A 13,129-nucleotide genomic window follows, 5' to 3' on the forward strand; every position below is an offset into this window, starting at 1 on the left:
AGACCAGCCTTCTTCGAGATGGGTGAAAAAGGTCTTATCTACTTCTTTCTGACCAGGTGGCCTGTAGAAGACACTCACCATAGTGTTGACTTCTAATCCTAATTCACAAACTCTCAACTGGCATGTAGTGCATCTCTAGGTAGAGCTCCGTGCATTCCCACTGGTCTCTCACAAAAAGGGCAACTCCCCATCCTCACCTTCCCAGCTTTTCCTTCCGAGAGAACCTATATTCATCCATAGCAGCAATACACGTGTGAGCTATCCCACCATGTCCCTGTGACCCCTATGAGATCCTAACTCTGCCACTGCATGCAAACCTCTAATTCCTCTTCTTTGTTCCCCATGCTGCACCCATTAACAAACAGGCACATCAGAGCAGCACCTCGTCATGGTGATTTCCCAGAAGGGGTGTGAGAGTTTTCCTCATAATTCTGTCAGGTAGGCACTTTGTTTATATGGACACACTTAGGATGGTCCCCCTTCAGCTCTGTTTTGTTGATTTTTTTTGATGATGATGTTTACAGACATAGTTTGCCTGCAAACTTGGTCAACTACTTCCTCACATAATTTTTGATCATCCTCTCCCTACATTGCGACATCTATTTTAAAACTCTCCTCACCAAGTTGGCCAGACTGTTGGCTGCACATAGTCAGGACCCTTTCACTTTCAAGCAGGCAACCATCAATCCTCAAAAAGTGGATCAAAAAATGGTCAAATAAACCAAATCCCTGTTGCTGACACCAGCTGTGCAACCAGTTATAGGATCTGTCCACTCCTCCTCCTGTCCTTCACCTTCACTCAACACCTAGGCCTCCATGACATTAACCATCACCCACAGACCCATGTAGTCATGCTTCGTATGCTCCACATTACCCCTGGCATTATGACTGGTGCCTATGTGGAAAAGCATCAAGGGATAACAGTCTGAGGGCCAGACAAGCCTCAGCAGTCTTTCCACAGTGTCCCGGATCTGAGCCCCTGGCAAGCAGCAAACCTTCCTAGACAACAGATCAGGTCAGAAAACGGGAGCATCCTTCTCCCCACAGCAGGGAGTTGCCCACTACTATTCCTTACCACTTCTTCCTGTGTCGATCAGGTTTAGTTGGCTTAGGAGCTTCTTTGGACAGAGCTCCTAGCCTCTTGTCAGCTATGAAAGCATTAAATCTGTTCTGTAGGTGCAAATCTTGAAATAGAGCAGAAGCCTTCCTCTTGGTGCCAGAAGTCACAAGCTTCTGGCTTTTGCCATCCTGTAAGTCTTCATCTCCTACCCCAATAGACACAGACTCCCCTTCAGGAGAGTTGGGGGCTTGGCTCTTCAAGCTGCAGCATCTCAAAAAAGATCCAGCTGATCTATTTCTGATACTGCAAAGTCCACTGACCTCCTCTCACAGCTCCTTAATTTGATGACACAGATCCATCAAGTACAGGTCTCCTGCACGTTAGAAGACCATCTCTTGCTGCCCCAGCCTCAGAAAGAGGCCATCAGGCCTACAGCTCAGGATCTGCAGAGCTGCATCCTCCTTCTGGAGCTCTGTCTGAGTCAAAATTCTCATCTTAGAGGGTCCATTGCTCCAACAGCAGTTGGGGACCGTGCCCTGTGGCATCACACTACCATTGCTGAGAAGATGTATCCTCTACTGAGAAAAGTTGCCGGTCTTCTGTACGCTGTTCTGCACAAACTGTCGTGACAACTGCTGCATGCCTTTTGCTGCCTCTGTTAGCTGCACTCAATCCTATTGATTGAGAGACTAAAATTTGCACTCATGAAAAAATATAAATATTATTTTATACATTTTAATGTGGTATAATTCTTCAGTGAGTACATCACAAAGAAGCTAAATAGTCTATCTGCAGATTTGTGAAATGCTAGCCAGTATTAGGTAAAATTTTTGTTTTACCACTTATTTCTGAAATTCACTGATGACATAAATTCTATAGACATTCTGTCAATTTAGCTGTATTTTAGAATATAAATTATTTAGACTGATTTTTGTAGGATGAAATGCTGATATGCAGTCCAGAGAAATACCCAGTCACCTGCTGTCTATTATTTTATCTAAACTTGGACACTAGATTACAGAATACAAAAGCGATTACCATGCGGTATTAAGAGTGTACAGATAAAAATATGTCCACACTTAAAGATTATGATCAATTATTCCAGTATGTCAAGTGGTAAAATTTGTTATCCTTCAGAACCATCAGTACTTAGATGTACAATAACTATTTTCAAGGTATTTGTAAGATAATCCTTTTTGAGTTAATCCTTGATTTACATACTCAGTCCTGGAATAAAAATGTTTAAAACCATACTTAAACTTTGTCTATGTATTAACAAGCATCTGAGTGTTTTTTGCCCCTGGAATAAAAAGTAGCTGATTTTAAAAACTGCTTTGAATTTATAAATAGATTAGTAAGATTCAATTCAGATCTATACTGGATGCTTCCTGAGTTTCAGTAATTTGAAACAGACCATTATTTCCAAGTGCTCTTAGTGATAAGTACATTTGACAGGTGGAAGACTAATATTTGCTTCTTGTAAATAAAATGGAAGGTATTGTCAGCATCTACCCCATCTGCTCCACTTTACTACTATCTGTATCCAATAGATAAAAGAAAATAGTAACAACAACAACCACCTCATGAAATTCAGCAAGGCCAAGGGCAGGGTCCTGCACCTGGGTTGGGGCAAGCCCCGGTATCAGTACAGGCTGGTGGAGGAAGGGATGGAGAGCAGCCCTGCCAAGAAGGACTTGGGGGTCCTGGTGGATGAAAAGCTGGACATGAGCCGGCAATGTGCAGTCGCAGCCCAGAAGGCCAACTGTCTTCTGGGCTGCATAAAAAGAAATGTGGCCAGCAGGTTGAGGGAGGTGATTCTGCCCCTCTGCTCTGCTTTTATGAGGCCTCACTTGGAGTCCTGTGTCCCAAATGGTTCAGAGGAGGGCCAAATGATCAGAAGGATGGAACATCTTTCATATAAAGAAAGACTGAGAGAGTGGGGGTTCTTCAGCCTGGAGAAGGCTCTGGGGAGACCTTATTGCAGCCTTTCAATATGTATAAGAGGCTTATAAGACATATGGGGACAGACTTTTTAGCAGTGCCTGTAGTGACAGGACAAGGGGCAATGGTTTTAAACTGAGAGAGGGTAGATTTAGACTGGATATAAGTAAGAAATTTTTTACGATGAGGATGGTGAGACATTGTGACAGGTTGTCCAGAAAAGTTTTAGATGCCCCATCCCTGGAATTGTTCAAGGTCAGGCTGGACAGGGCTTTGGGCAACCTGATCTAGTGAAGATGTCTCTGCCCATGGCAGGGGGTTGGATTAGGTATCTTTATAGGTCCCTTCCAAACTAAACCATTCTATGGCTCTATGATTCTATGATAAATAGTCTGCAGCTAAATGTAAATGCTTCCAAAATAGAGGGGAAAATTTTTTTTACAGACTTCAGGAATAGATAGTTTTTGTAATTTTACTTATTCATACATGGGAAATAATTTTAGTTCATATTCTGTGCCCATTCATGCATAAATAAAATAAAGTATGGTTATTAACTTAGGCAGTAATTCAACTATTCTCTGCATTCCAATTCCCAGGTCTTTATTTAAAACTTCTGAAAACAAACATGATGCCTTCATTGAGCTATCAATAAAGAATTAGAATGTAGAACTGTATGCCATGTATGTGGAATTTTTAAAGATGCCTAGACTTTTTCAAAGCTTAAAGCAAGGACTGGTTGAACAGACTATGAAAACTAATTTTGGTAAAGGATGTTATTATTTAAATTTTTTGAAACAAAGCAAATGTCCCCCTAAAAAACCCTAGACAAGGTCAGAGGTCATCCTATTCTAAAGGAGATCTTCTTTTTATGCTAGCAGCATAAAAATGTTAGAAAATCAAAGAAAGTGCAAGATAATATAGGAGTCTTTTTTTTTTTTTGAGGTGTTATGAGCAGTAGAAATGTAGGTCAAACACAGATGCATATGTTAAGTCTACAAACATTGGGGGAGGAGAGAACACAGAAATACTGCATAATTAATTTTCCTGAATTTAAAATTAAGCAGAAGAATAGATAGGCACCACAGGCTTGATTCAGGCAGGTATCTAGTGACATCTGAGATATCTCATTCTGCCTCTAGATGCTACTCCAGCAGATCACAGGTCTCCTGCAGATTCTGTGTAACACCTGCCAGGCCATGAATAGTTGACGGTTTCTTAAATAGTTCTAGAAGACTAATTTTCAGGAAATCAAACTGAGCAGTTATGACAGTGTTGATCGAAGAGAGCATTTTACATCTCTAAAGAAAGTTCTCAGATACAGTGTGGTAAAAACCAGCTATTTTCAAATCAACAAATCCAAAAGTCAGAAAGAAACTGGCTGATCAGTTCTCTGAATCAGACAAGCTACAGGGTAACTCATAGGAGAAAACTGAAGAATGGTAGGATGGTCAGTAGTAAGGGATTAGCCAGAGATTACTCAAACATCATAAATCAGTCAGGTTGATGCTAATCCCTAGTGAACAGATTGGGTTTGTAGCTAAAACAGAGGCCTCCTGCATCACAGAAGTACTACATGCTAAGCACAAGATTTAATTAATATTAGCTTTTTTTGAACTCAAACATAATACAGTAAGCACAGCAAACAATATATAATTTTTTTTACCCAATGGTCCTGTAAAAAAACAAATTGCTCTTGCTAGGAACATGCCACACTAACTAGGTCTTAAGCTAACTGTGCAAGGCCCCAATACTGGCCTTCTAGACTTATCAACTTGCTAAAAGAGCTTGCTGTCTGAAGTTCAATTCAGTACCAGGTGTCTCCTGTTATGATGTGAAGTTGAAGCATTGGATAATAGCAAATGTCTTGAAAGTATGAGCACAGGTTGAAAAGAAAGGTCTAAGAACTATGAACAAGCAGCTGATGGTCACCTACGGGTCATTGATGAAGGGCAACATTAAGAACTGGATAGACATAGACTGCTTTTCCTTTCAGACAAGAAGACACAATTAAGCAGGAAAGAAAAACAGCCAAGTGACACAATAAAGTACCTGCTACAGTCTGAAAAGTAACCCCACCTAAGCATCACCCAATGTATACTTCAGGGAACAGAGGTGAAGGGCTGAAAATTCATATGAAAGGAGATCTCAGATTTGAGGGCAGCAGTAGAGAAGAAAGACAAGGTCTGGGTCAGGTTCAGCTTCTGTTGTCAAAGATCCCTCAGGCTTGCTTACTTCCACCTGGGTGACTAAGACCATCAAGAATCATAGCCACCAGTGGTGACTGTGTGGCTTCAGCTTCATGTGAGAGAAACAAATCTGCATACACCAAGGTCAGTGAAGAAGAAGGAGCATGAGATGCTGGAGCAGAGATTCCCCTGCAGCCCTTGGGGAAGACCATGGTGAGGCCGGCTGTGCCCCTGCAGCCATGGAGCTCCATGCTGAAGCAGATCTCCACCGGCAGCCCAGGGAGGACCCCATGCCAGAGCAAGTGGATGCCCAAAGGAGACTGTGGCCCTGTGGGAAGCCCACACTGGAGCAGGCTCCTGGCAGGACCTGTAGCCCCGTGGAGAGAGGAGCCCAAGCTGAAGCAGGTTTGCTGGCAGGACTTGTGACCCCACAAGGGACCCAGGCTGGAGCAGCCTGTTCCTGAAGGATGGTACCCGTGGAGGGAACCAGGCTGGAGCAGTTCATGAAGAACTGAAGCCTGTGGGAAACTCATATTGGAGAAGTTCATGGAGGACTGTCTCCTGTGGGAGGGACCCCACGCTGGAGCAGGGGAAGGGTGTGAGGAGTTCTCCCTCTGAGGAGGAAGGAGCGGCAGAGACAACATGTGATGAACTGACCACAACCCCCATTCCCCACTCCCCTGCACTGCTCGGGGAGGGGAGAAGGTAGAGAAAATCAGCAGTGAAGTTGAGCCTGAGAAAAGGGAGAGGTGGGAGGAAGGTGTTTTAAGATTTGGTTTTAGTTCTCATTACCCTACTCTGGTTTTGACTGGCATTAAATTAAATTAATATCCCCAAGTCAAGTCTGTTTTGCCTGTGACAGTAATTGCTGACTGATCTCTCCCTGTCCGTATCTCAACCCACAAGCCTTTCATTATATTTTCTCTCCCCTGTCCAGCTGAGGAGTGGAGTGATAGAGTGGCTTTTGGTGGGCAGCTCCATCCAGCCAGGGTCAACCCACCACAGCACCTACATGTAACATGGTACTTCCCATCTCAACTACATTTACTTTTTCACTTCTTATGTTTCAATATTCAAGATAATTCCTTAGACCTTACTTTTAATGTAGATACAGGGGAAAAAAGTTGTCTTTTCAAATTAGCTACTTTCCTACCTGATTAAGTTTCTTCCATAGGTTGAGAACAGGAGAAAGTTCAGTAGACCATATTTCTCTGTCAAATTTGCAGCCAGCAGTTATTGACCGGCTCAGGATCCGAAGCTGTGAAATGACCTGAGTGATGAAAATACAAATACAAATCTTGAAGAAGGATAAACAAACTTCTAGTACAAAAATGTGATGCAACAGCAAATACTCTCCGCTTTATCTATGGACTATACTTTTCTGCATACTTAATTACTAACCGTGATTTATTCAAACCACAAACAATACCCATATGCAAATACAGAATATACTTAAGCCTTATTCATATTAAGCCCAAAACAAACAAAAAAATCCATATTTTTCTTATCACAGTCATTGTCTTTGTTCAACTATAATTTAAAAACTAATGAGGTTTATAATTAATTAAAAAGCCTCTTTTCCACAAAATCTGCAGACAAAACTAAAGCTCTGCTTTTAACTAAGCCCTTTAGGCTCCCTCTGTAATTAAAAAAAAGAGAAACAAAAAACCAGAATGTGTTACTAAATACATATAGTACCCATCAGGCATCAAAACTCCAAGACAATTATAATCAATTCATTCTGATCTCCCATAGATCTCTTACTTACTTAGATATTCATGTTACCTCAAATTATTTAATGTAAATTTATTAGTTTAAAGAAAGCAAGCAATTAAAAGAATAACTGCAAAACTTTCAGAAAAAAGGGGAGCTTCCAGTTCATTAGGTCCAACTGCCTTTTACTGTTAGCAACCCTTGTAACTCCACACACAAAATGATTGAACATATGTATACATTTATAAAGAAAGAATACTAAAATTAAAACTTTTCAGTGATATTGCAGTCTGTCCCTTAAACTGCATATAAACTCCCTGGTATTTTTAGGTATTCAACTAAATTTTAGTTACTTCTCACAGTGCATTTTTGCAAGACATGTTAAGAGAATAACTTACTAATTCTCTCCTCTTTTGCTTGATTTCAAATAATTAAACTTGGTAATAAAAAATTATTAATCATTCAGAAGGAATGGACTTTTGCATTAGTGGACAGAATGAGGCAGGAAGTCAAGTTTCTGCTGGGTTTTGACCTATTTTCTATTCTTGAAAGATGTGCTATTATGTAGTGTTTTCTTTATTTTTAATTTTCTTTCACTGAAGCAAACAGCAGCTTCTTATTTATCAGCTTTGATAGGGACTATGAAGCACTACAAGATGATACTACACTGAACCATTATTTTAATGTCTATAATATTTACGGTAATTTTATTCTTATATTAAATGTCTTACAAGACATAAACCAAAAGATAAATATACATGAAGCATAAATATATAAAATCTATCAGCATAACATATAAACCTATATTTAGAGAAACAAGTTTAAAAATACTTTAAATTAAGTTAAAATAGTGTTCTTTTCTTTAAAAGCTTCCTTAATATGTTAATTCTGAAAAAATCTTTAATTCCCTCAGAAATGACAACATAAACTGTTGTCCTGGAGAATTATGCACAGTCTGTGATGCTAGATCTCAGAAATTATGAATATAGGACTTTTATTTCTCTTAAAAGTGAAATGAATTCTGTGTTCTAAAAACCGCTATTATAGTCTATTATAATAAAGAACTTGAGTCATAACCCTGCAACTTGGTTTGTCAAGAGGAACTACATGCATACCTAATAAATATCTGGAAGAAGCATCTTACTGTACTAAAACCTTACTTTTGCCTAGTCTGAAGTAACCTGCAGAATGGAAGGCAAGGAGAAGTTGCAGTCAAGGCAAAAGAGAATCTGGAGTGAACAGAGCTTTGCCTAGGAACAGGTTACAAACCAGCTGAGGGCTTACAGGCAGAGATCGGAGGACAGACCAACATGGGTGGTGCTTTAGTAGCTGTGTGCTACAGACTCCTTGATTGAGAAAGTAGAGGAAGTCTTCTTCTGGCAGCTTGAAGGAACCCAACAATCACAGGCCTTCATGCTCACGGGACACTTCAACCGACCCAGTATCTGCTGTGAGGGCAATATGACAGGATGCAAGGAACGCAGATTTCTAGAATTTGTTGAAGACAATTTCTTTATACAGGCAATCAATTAGTCAACCAGGGGAGATGCTCTACTGAATCTGTTTCTAATAAAGAATGAAGAACTGGTAGAAGATGTGAAGGTTGAGGGTAGCCTTGGCTGCACCAAGCATGAGATTGTGGAGTTTAAAATCTTGAGAGAAGAGAACAAGGCAAGTAGTAGAAGTAGTAGAATCATAACCCTGGACCTCAGGAGAGCAGATTTTAACTTTGTCAGGGATCTTCCGGGCAGGATCCAATGGGCAACTGCCCTGGAGGGCAAAGGGGGCCAGGAATGTTGGCTAATCTTCACGAACAAATTCGTCAAAGCAAAAGAACAGTCCTTTCTGATGTGCAGGAAACAAGCATGATAAGCAAGCCAAAGAACAAGCATGGCAGAAGAGCAATATGGATGAAGAGGAAGCTAGTAATCTCAAACTCAAATGTCAAAAAGGTAATCCACAGAAGATGGGAACAAGGATAGACTAGCCACCAGGGATACAACGGCATTGCTCAACTGTGCTAGGATGGAGTGAGGAAAGCCAAACCTCAGCTGGGTTTGAAACTAGCAATGGATGCAAAGGCATACAAGAAGCAATTCTGCAAGTATGTTGGTAGCTAAAGGAAGGAAAAGAAAATACAAGCTACTGCTCAGTATAGCTTCTGTTACGGAAAACACCGTTTCATCTGCTCACTCTCATAACTTAATTTTAAACTCTAATAACTCTTTGTGTCCTCCAGCTATTGTGTATAGCAGAAAAGATTCTTGTTCAATTTAGCAAAAAATTATTTTCCCTGATTAATGTTTTGATCATAGTATCTTTATCATTCCTGTTATTCTTCCTTCTTTTTACTCTGCACACATGCAAATGTTCTGACAAGCAATACAGATAATAAACACACATTTGTGCCTTTCAGATACCATTCTTTTAGCTATAGTTCTGGCTCTTGTAATTTCTTTTTGGATAGTTGCCTGCCATCATTCGCAAAAGAATAAAATGTTTATATCAAATATATTTTAACTGGTGATGCAGTATGCAGTACTTCCTATACGCTTGCATATTATAGAATCATAGAATCATTTAGGTTGGAAAAGACCTTTAAGATCACCAAGCCTGACTGATATGGGGTACTGGCAGATGAAAAGCTGGACATGAGCCGGTAACGTGCGCTCGCAACCTGGAAGGCCAACCATATCCTGGGCTGCATCCAAAGCAGCAAGGCCAGCAGGTTGAGGGAGGGGATTCTGCCCCTCTCCTCTGCTCTGGTGAGACCCCACCTGGAGTTCTGTGTCCAGCTCTGGAGCCCTCAGCACAGGAAAGGCATGGACCTGTTGGAGCAGGTCCAGAGGAGGCCACAAAAATTATCAGAGGGGTGGAACACCTCTCCTGTGAGGACACGTTGAGAGAGTTGGGGTTGTTCAGCCTGGAGAAGAGAAGGCTCCGGGAGACCTTCTTGCAGGTACTTAAAGGGGGCTGATAAGAAAGATGGTGACAGATTTTTTAGCAGGGCCTGTTGTGATAGGACAAGGGGTAAAGGTTTTAGACTAAAAGAGGGTAGATTTAGACTAGACCTACGGAAGGAATTCTTGACAATGAGGGTGGTGAAATACTGTCACAGGTTGCCCAGAGAGGTGGTAGATGCCCCATCCCTGGCAACATTCAAGGTCAGGTTGGACAGGGCTCTGAGCAACCTGCTCTGGTTGAAGATGTCCCTGCTCACTGGAGGGTGTTTGTACTAGATGGCCTTTATAGGTTACTTTCAACCCAAACTATTCTATGGTTCTATGATAACCCAGCACTGCCAAGTCCACCACTAAACCATGTCATTAAGAACCACATCCACATGTCTTTTAAATACCTCCAGGGATGGTGACTCAAGCACTCTCCTGGGCAGCCTGTGTCAATGCTTCACCACTCAGTGAAGAAATTTTTCCTAATATCCAATCTAAACCTCCCCTGGTGTAACTTGTGGCCATTTCCTCTCATTCTATCACCAATTACTTGGGAAAAGAGGCCAACACCCACCTCGCTACAACCGCCTTTCAGGTAGTTGTAGAGAGCGATGAGGTCTCCCCTCAGCCTCCTCTTCTCCAGACTAAACAACCCCGGTTCCCTCAGTCGATCCTCATAAGACTTGTGCTCCAGACCCCTCACCAGCTTTGTTGCCCTTCTCTGGACACGCTCCAGCAACTCAATGTCCTTCTTGTAGTGAGGGGCCCAACACTGAACACAGTATTCAAGGGGCGGCTTCACCAGTGCCGAGTACAGGGGCACAATCACTTCCCTACTCCTGCTGACCACACTATTGCTGATACAGGCCAGGACGCTGTTGGCCTTCTTGGCCACCTGGGCACACTGCTGGCTCATGTTCAGCCGGCTGTCAACCAGCACCCCCAGGTCCTTTTCTGCTGGGCAGCTCTCCAGCCACTCCTCCCCAAGCCTCTAGCATTGCATGGGGTTGTTGTGACCCACGTGCAGGATACAGCACTTGGCCTTGTTGAACCTTATACAGCTGGCCTCGGCCCACTGATCCAGCCTGTCCAGATCCCTCGGTAGAGCCTTCCTACCTTCAAGCAGATCAACACTCCCACCCAACTTGGTGTCGTCTGCAACTATACTGAGGGTGCACTCAGTACCCTCGCCCAGATCATATCTATACTATAAAGCTGCAAAAAGTTTATATGATTGCTTTGTGAATATGCGGGATTGAGAATATTAAGTACTATATTCTTATTTTAAGTGCCTTCATAGGTATAAACACTTAGCTCCATATAGCTGAAATGAATTTGAGAAGCAGTGACTGCAAGATCAACTCATTGAAGTATTTTCTAACTCTAGTGTGTAGGGTTAGCTGTCTATTTCTAATTATAGTATTTGTCAATATAATTTAAACAGGAAATACACTACCTACCTATTATTTCAATTTTTGTCCTTCAGTGCACCTGTATCTGTTTCTGCTTTGTATATTTTATCAAAGTAGCTCAAATTATTGGGATGTCATATCAAAAGTTAAGCATTTAAATTAAAAGTATTGAATCAAAAGAAATCAAGTTTAACTCTCAGTGTTCTAGAGTACTGTAACATACTATGATCTTTATCAAATGCTCATGGAAATTCTTTACCTATTTCCCATTCATCCCATTTCTTCTCTCAAGTATAACAGGTATGATGATAACATAACTTGCTACTAAAGTTTCCATGACAGCACACCGTTTTTAATTGACTGTAATTTTTTTTGAATTAATGGGTTGGGCTGAAACTCTGTGTGCTGGTGGCTCTTTCAGTCTGAATACTTTATGAAAATTTTAGCCTAGAATAGTCATTCACCTTCAAGAAACAGAGGAAAACGCATTTTAGTCATGTCAAAAAACTCAGGTTGACCTCATCTTTGAATTGTGTCAGCATTCCAAACATTTGTTAAGGGACTGCAAATTTGATGGAGGTTTTTTTGCCATTTTTTACATCCATGAAATCTGTCCAAATTTAGGAAAGATTTAGAGATTGTAAAATAGTAGCTCAAATTACTGCTTAATTATGATGAAAAGTTTGATTTTAGAACTTGAATGGCATAAGTATCTTATTCTCACAGATCACAGTGAAGTTTCTTGTGGTGGTTGACCAGCCTATGCCAGTTCAGATCAGCTAAAGCCTGAGAAAAGGTTTACTCAGGACTCTCAGATCAGTCTCTTTTCTGCTGGTTATGCAAATGAAAAGGGAGGTGTTTTGTTTTGTTTTTTTTTTAATAGGATCATAGAATAATTCAGGTTGGAAAAGGACCTCAGGAGGTCTCTAGTCTAACCTCCTGCTTGAAGCACGGTTAGCTCTGAGATCAGACCAGGCGCTCACGACTTTATCTGGCCTGGTCTTGAAAAATCCCAAGTACAGAGACTGCGCAACCTCTCTGGAAGACCTGTTTCCCTGCTTTACTGTCCTAAAGATGAAGAAGTTTCCCCTAATATCCAATCTAGACCTTTCTTATTTCAGTTTATGTCCTGTAAAAACAAGAGAGTCAAATGCAGGGATTGGGACAAAGAATGTGTTAAGACTGGGAATGACCTGAATAAAACTGTGAGTGGGATGTATTTCCCTACTAGAATTGCCAGGAGTATCACAATAGTCTTCTGGGTTATGTGATGTGTTTGCAGTCGTGCCATGGAACTGTTTTCACCTCCACACAAGAAAAACAAGTTTTGCATTGGAAGAAAAACTGAATTTAAAAGAAAGAGGAGTATCAGGAATGCATTCCTGGGGGCCATATGTAAGACAAAAATGGCTCTGTAGGGTGGCAGGACAAGAATGAGCACACAGACTGGATAAGTACCTAGAAGGAGACCTTGATTCAGCTGACAAAGAGAATATGATTAGGAATATGTATTTAAGGAGACAGGTCTTGGGTTGTGAGAGGGCACTGTACATGGTCACTTAAATCAAACTTAAAACAGACAAGCCCAAATTCACCCCACCTACACTTAGGAACTTAAAACTTACTTAAAACCTACTTAAATTGCAAAGATTAGCCTCCCTACATAGTCAATAAATCGTGTCCTATGCAGACAGGCTGAGAGAGTTTGGGGTTGTTCAGCCTGGAGAAGAGAAGGCTCCAGGGAGACCTTATTGTGGCCTTTCAGTACCTGCAGGGGGCCTACAAGAAAGCTGGAGGGGGACTTTTCATAAGGGCATGTAGTGATAGGAGAAGGGTTAATGGCTTTAAGATGAAAGAGTGTTGATT

The 13,129-nt window shown here is 41.3% G+C and overlaps 1 protein-coding gene across 1 annotated transcript in view; it reads right to left on the bottom strand.

Annotated features, from left to right (window-relative positions):
• The window catches only part of LOC104623637 (cytoplasmic dynein 2 heavy chain 1-like), a 73,018-nt gene that overhangs the window by 30,943 nt on the left and 28,946 nt on the right, over positions 1-13,129 (bottom strand). Inside the window, exon 7 of the mRNA XM_010290782.1 lies at positions 6,341-6,457. Within this exon, the coding sequence (XP_010289084.1) occupies positions 6,341-6,457 (117 nt within the window). The remainder of the gene's footprint in view (positions 1-6,340; positions 6,458-13,129) is intronic.

The sequence above is a fragment of the Phaethon lepturus genome, unplaced genomic scaffold (assembly GCF_000687285.1).
Source record: "Phaethon lepturus isolate BGI_N335 unplaced genomic scaffold, ASM68728v1 scaffold5707, whole genome shotgun sequence".
NCBI classification, from domain to species: domain Eukaryota; kingdom Metazoa; phylum Chordata; class Aves; order Phaethontiformes; family Phaethontidae; genus Phaethon; species Phaethon lepturus.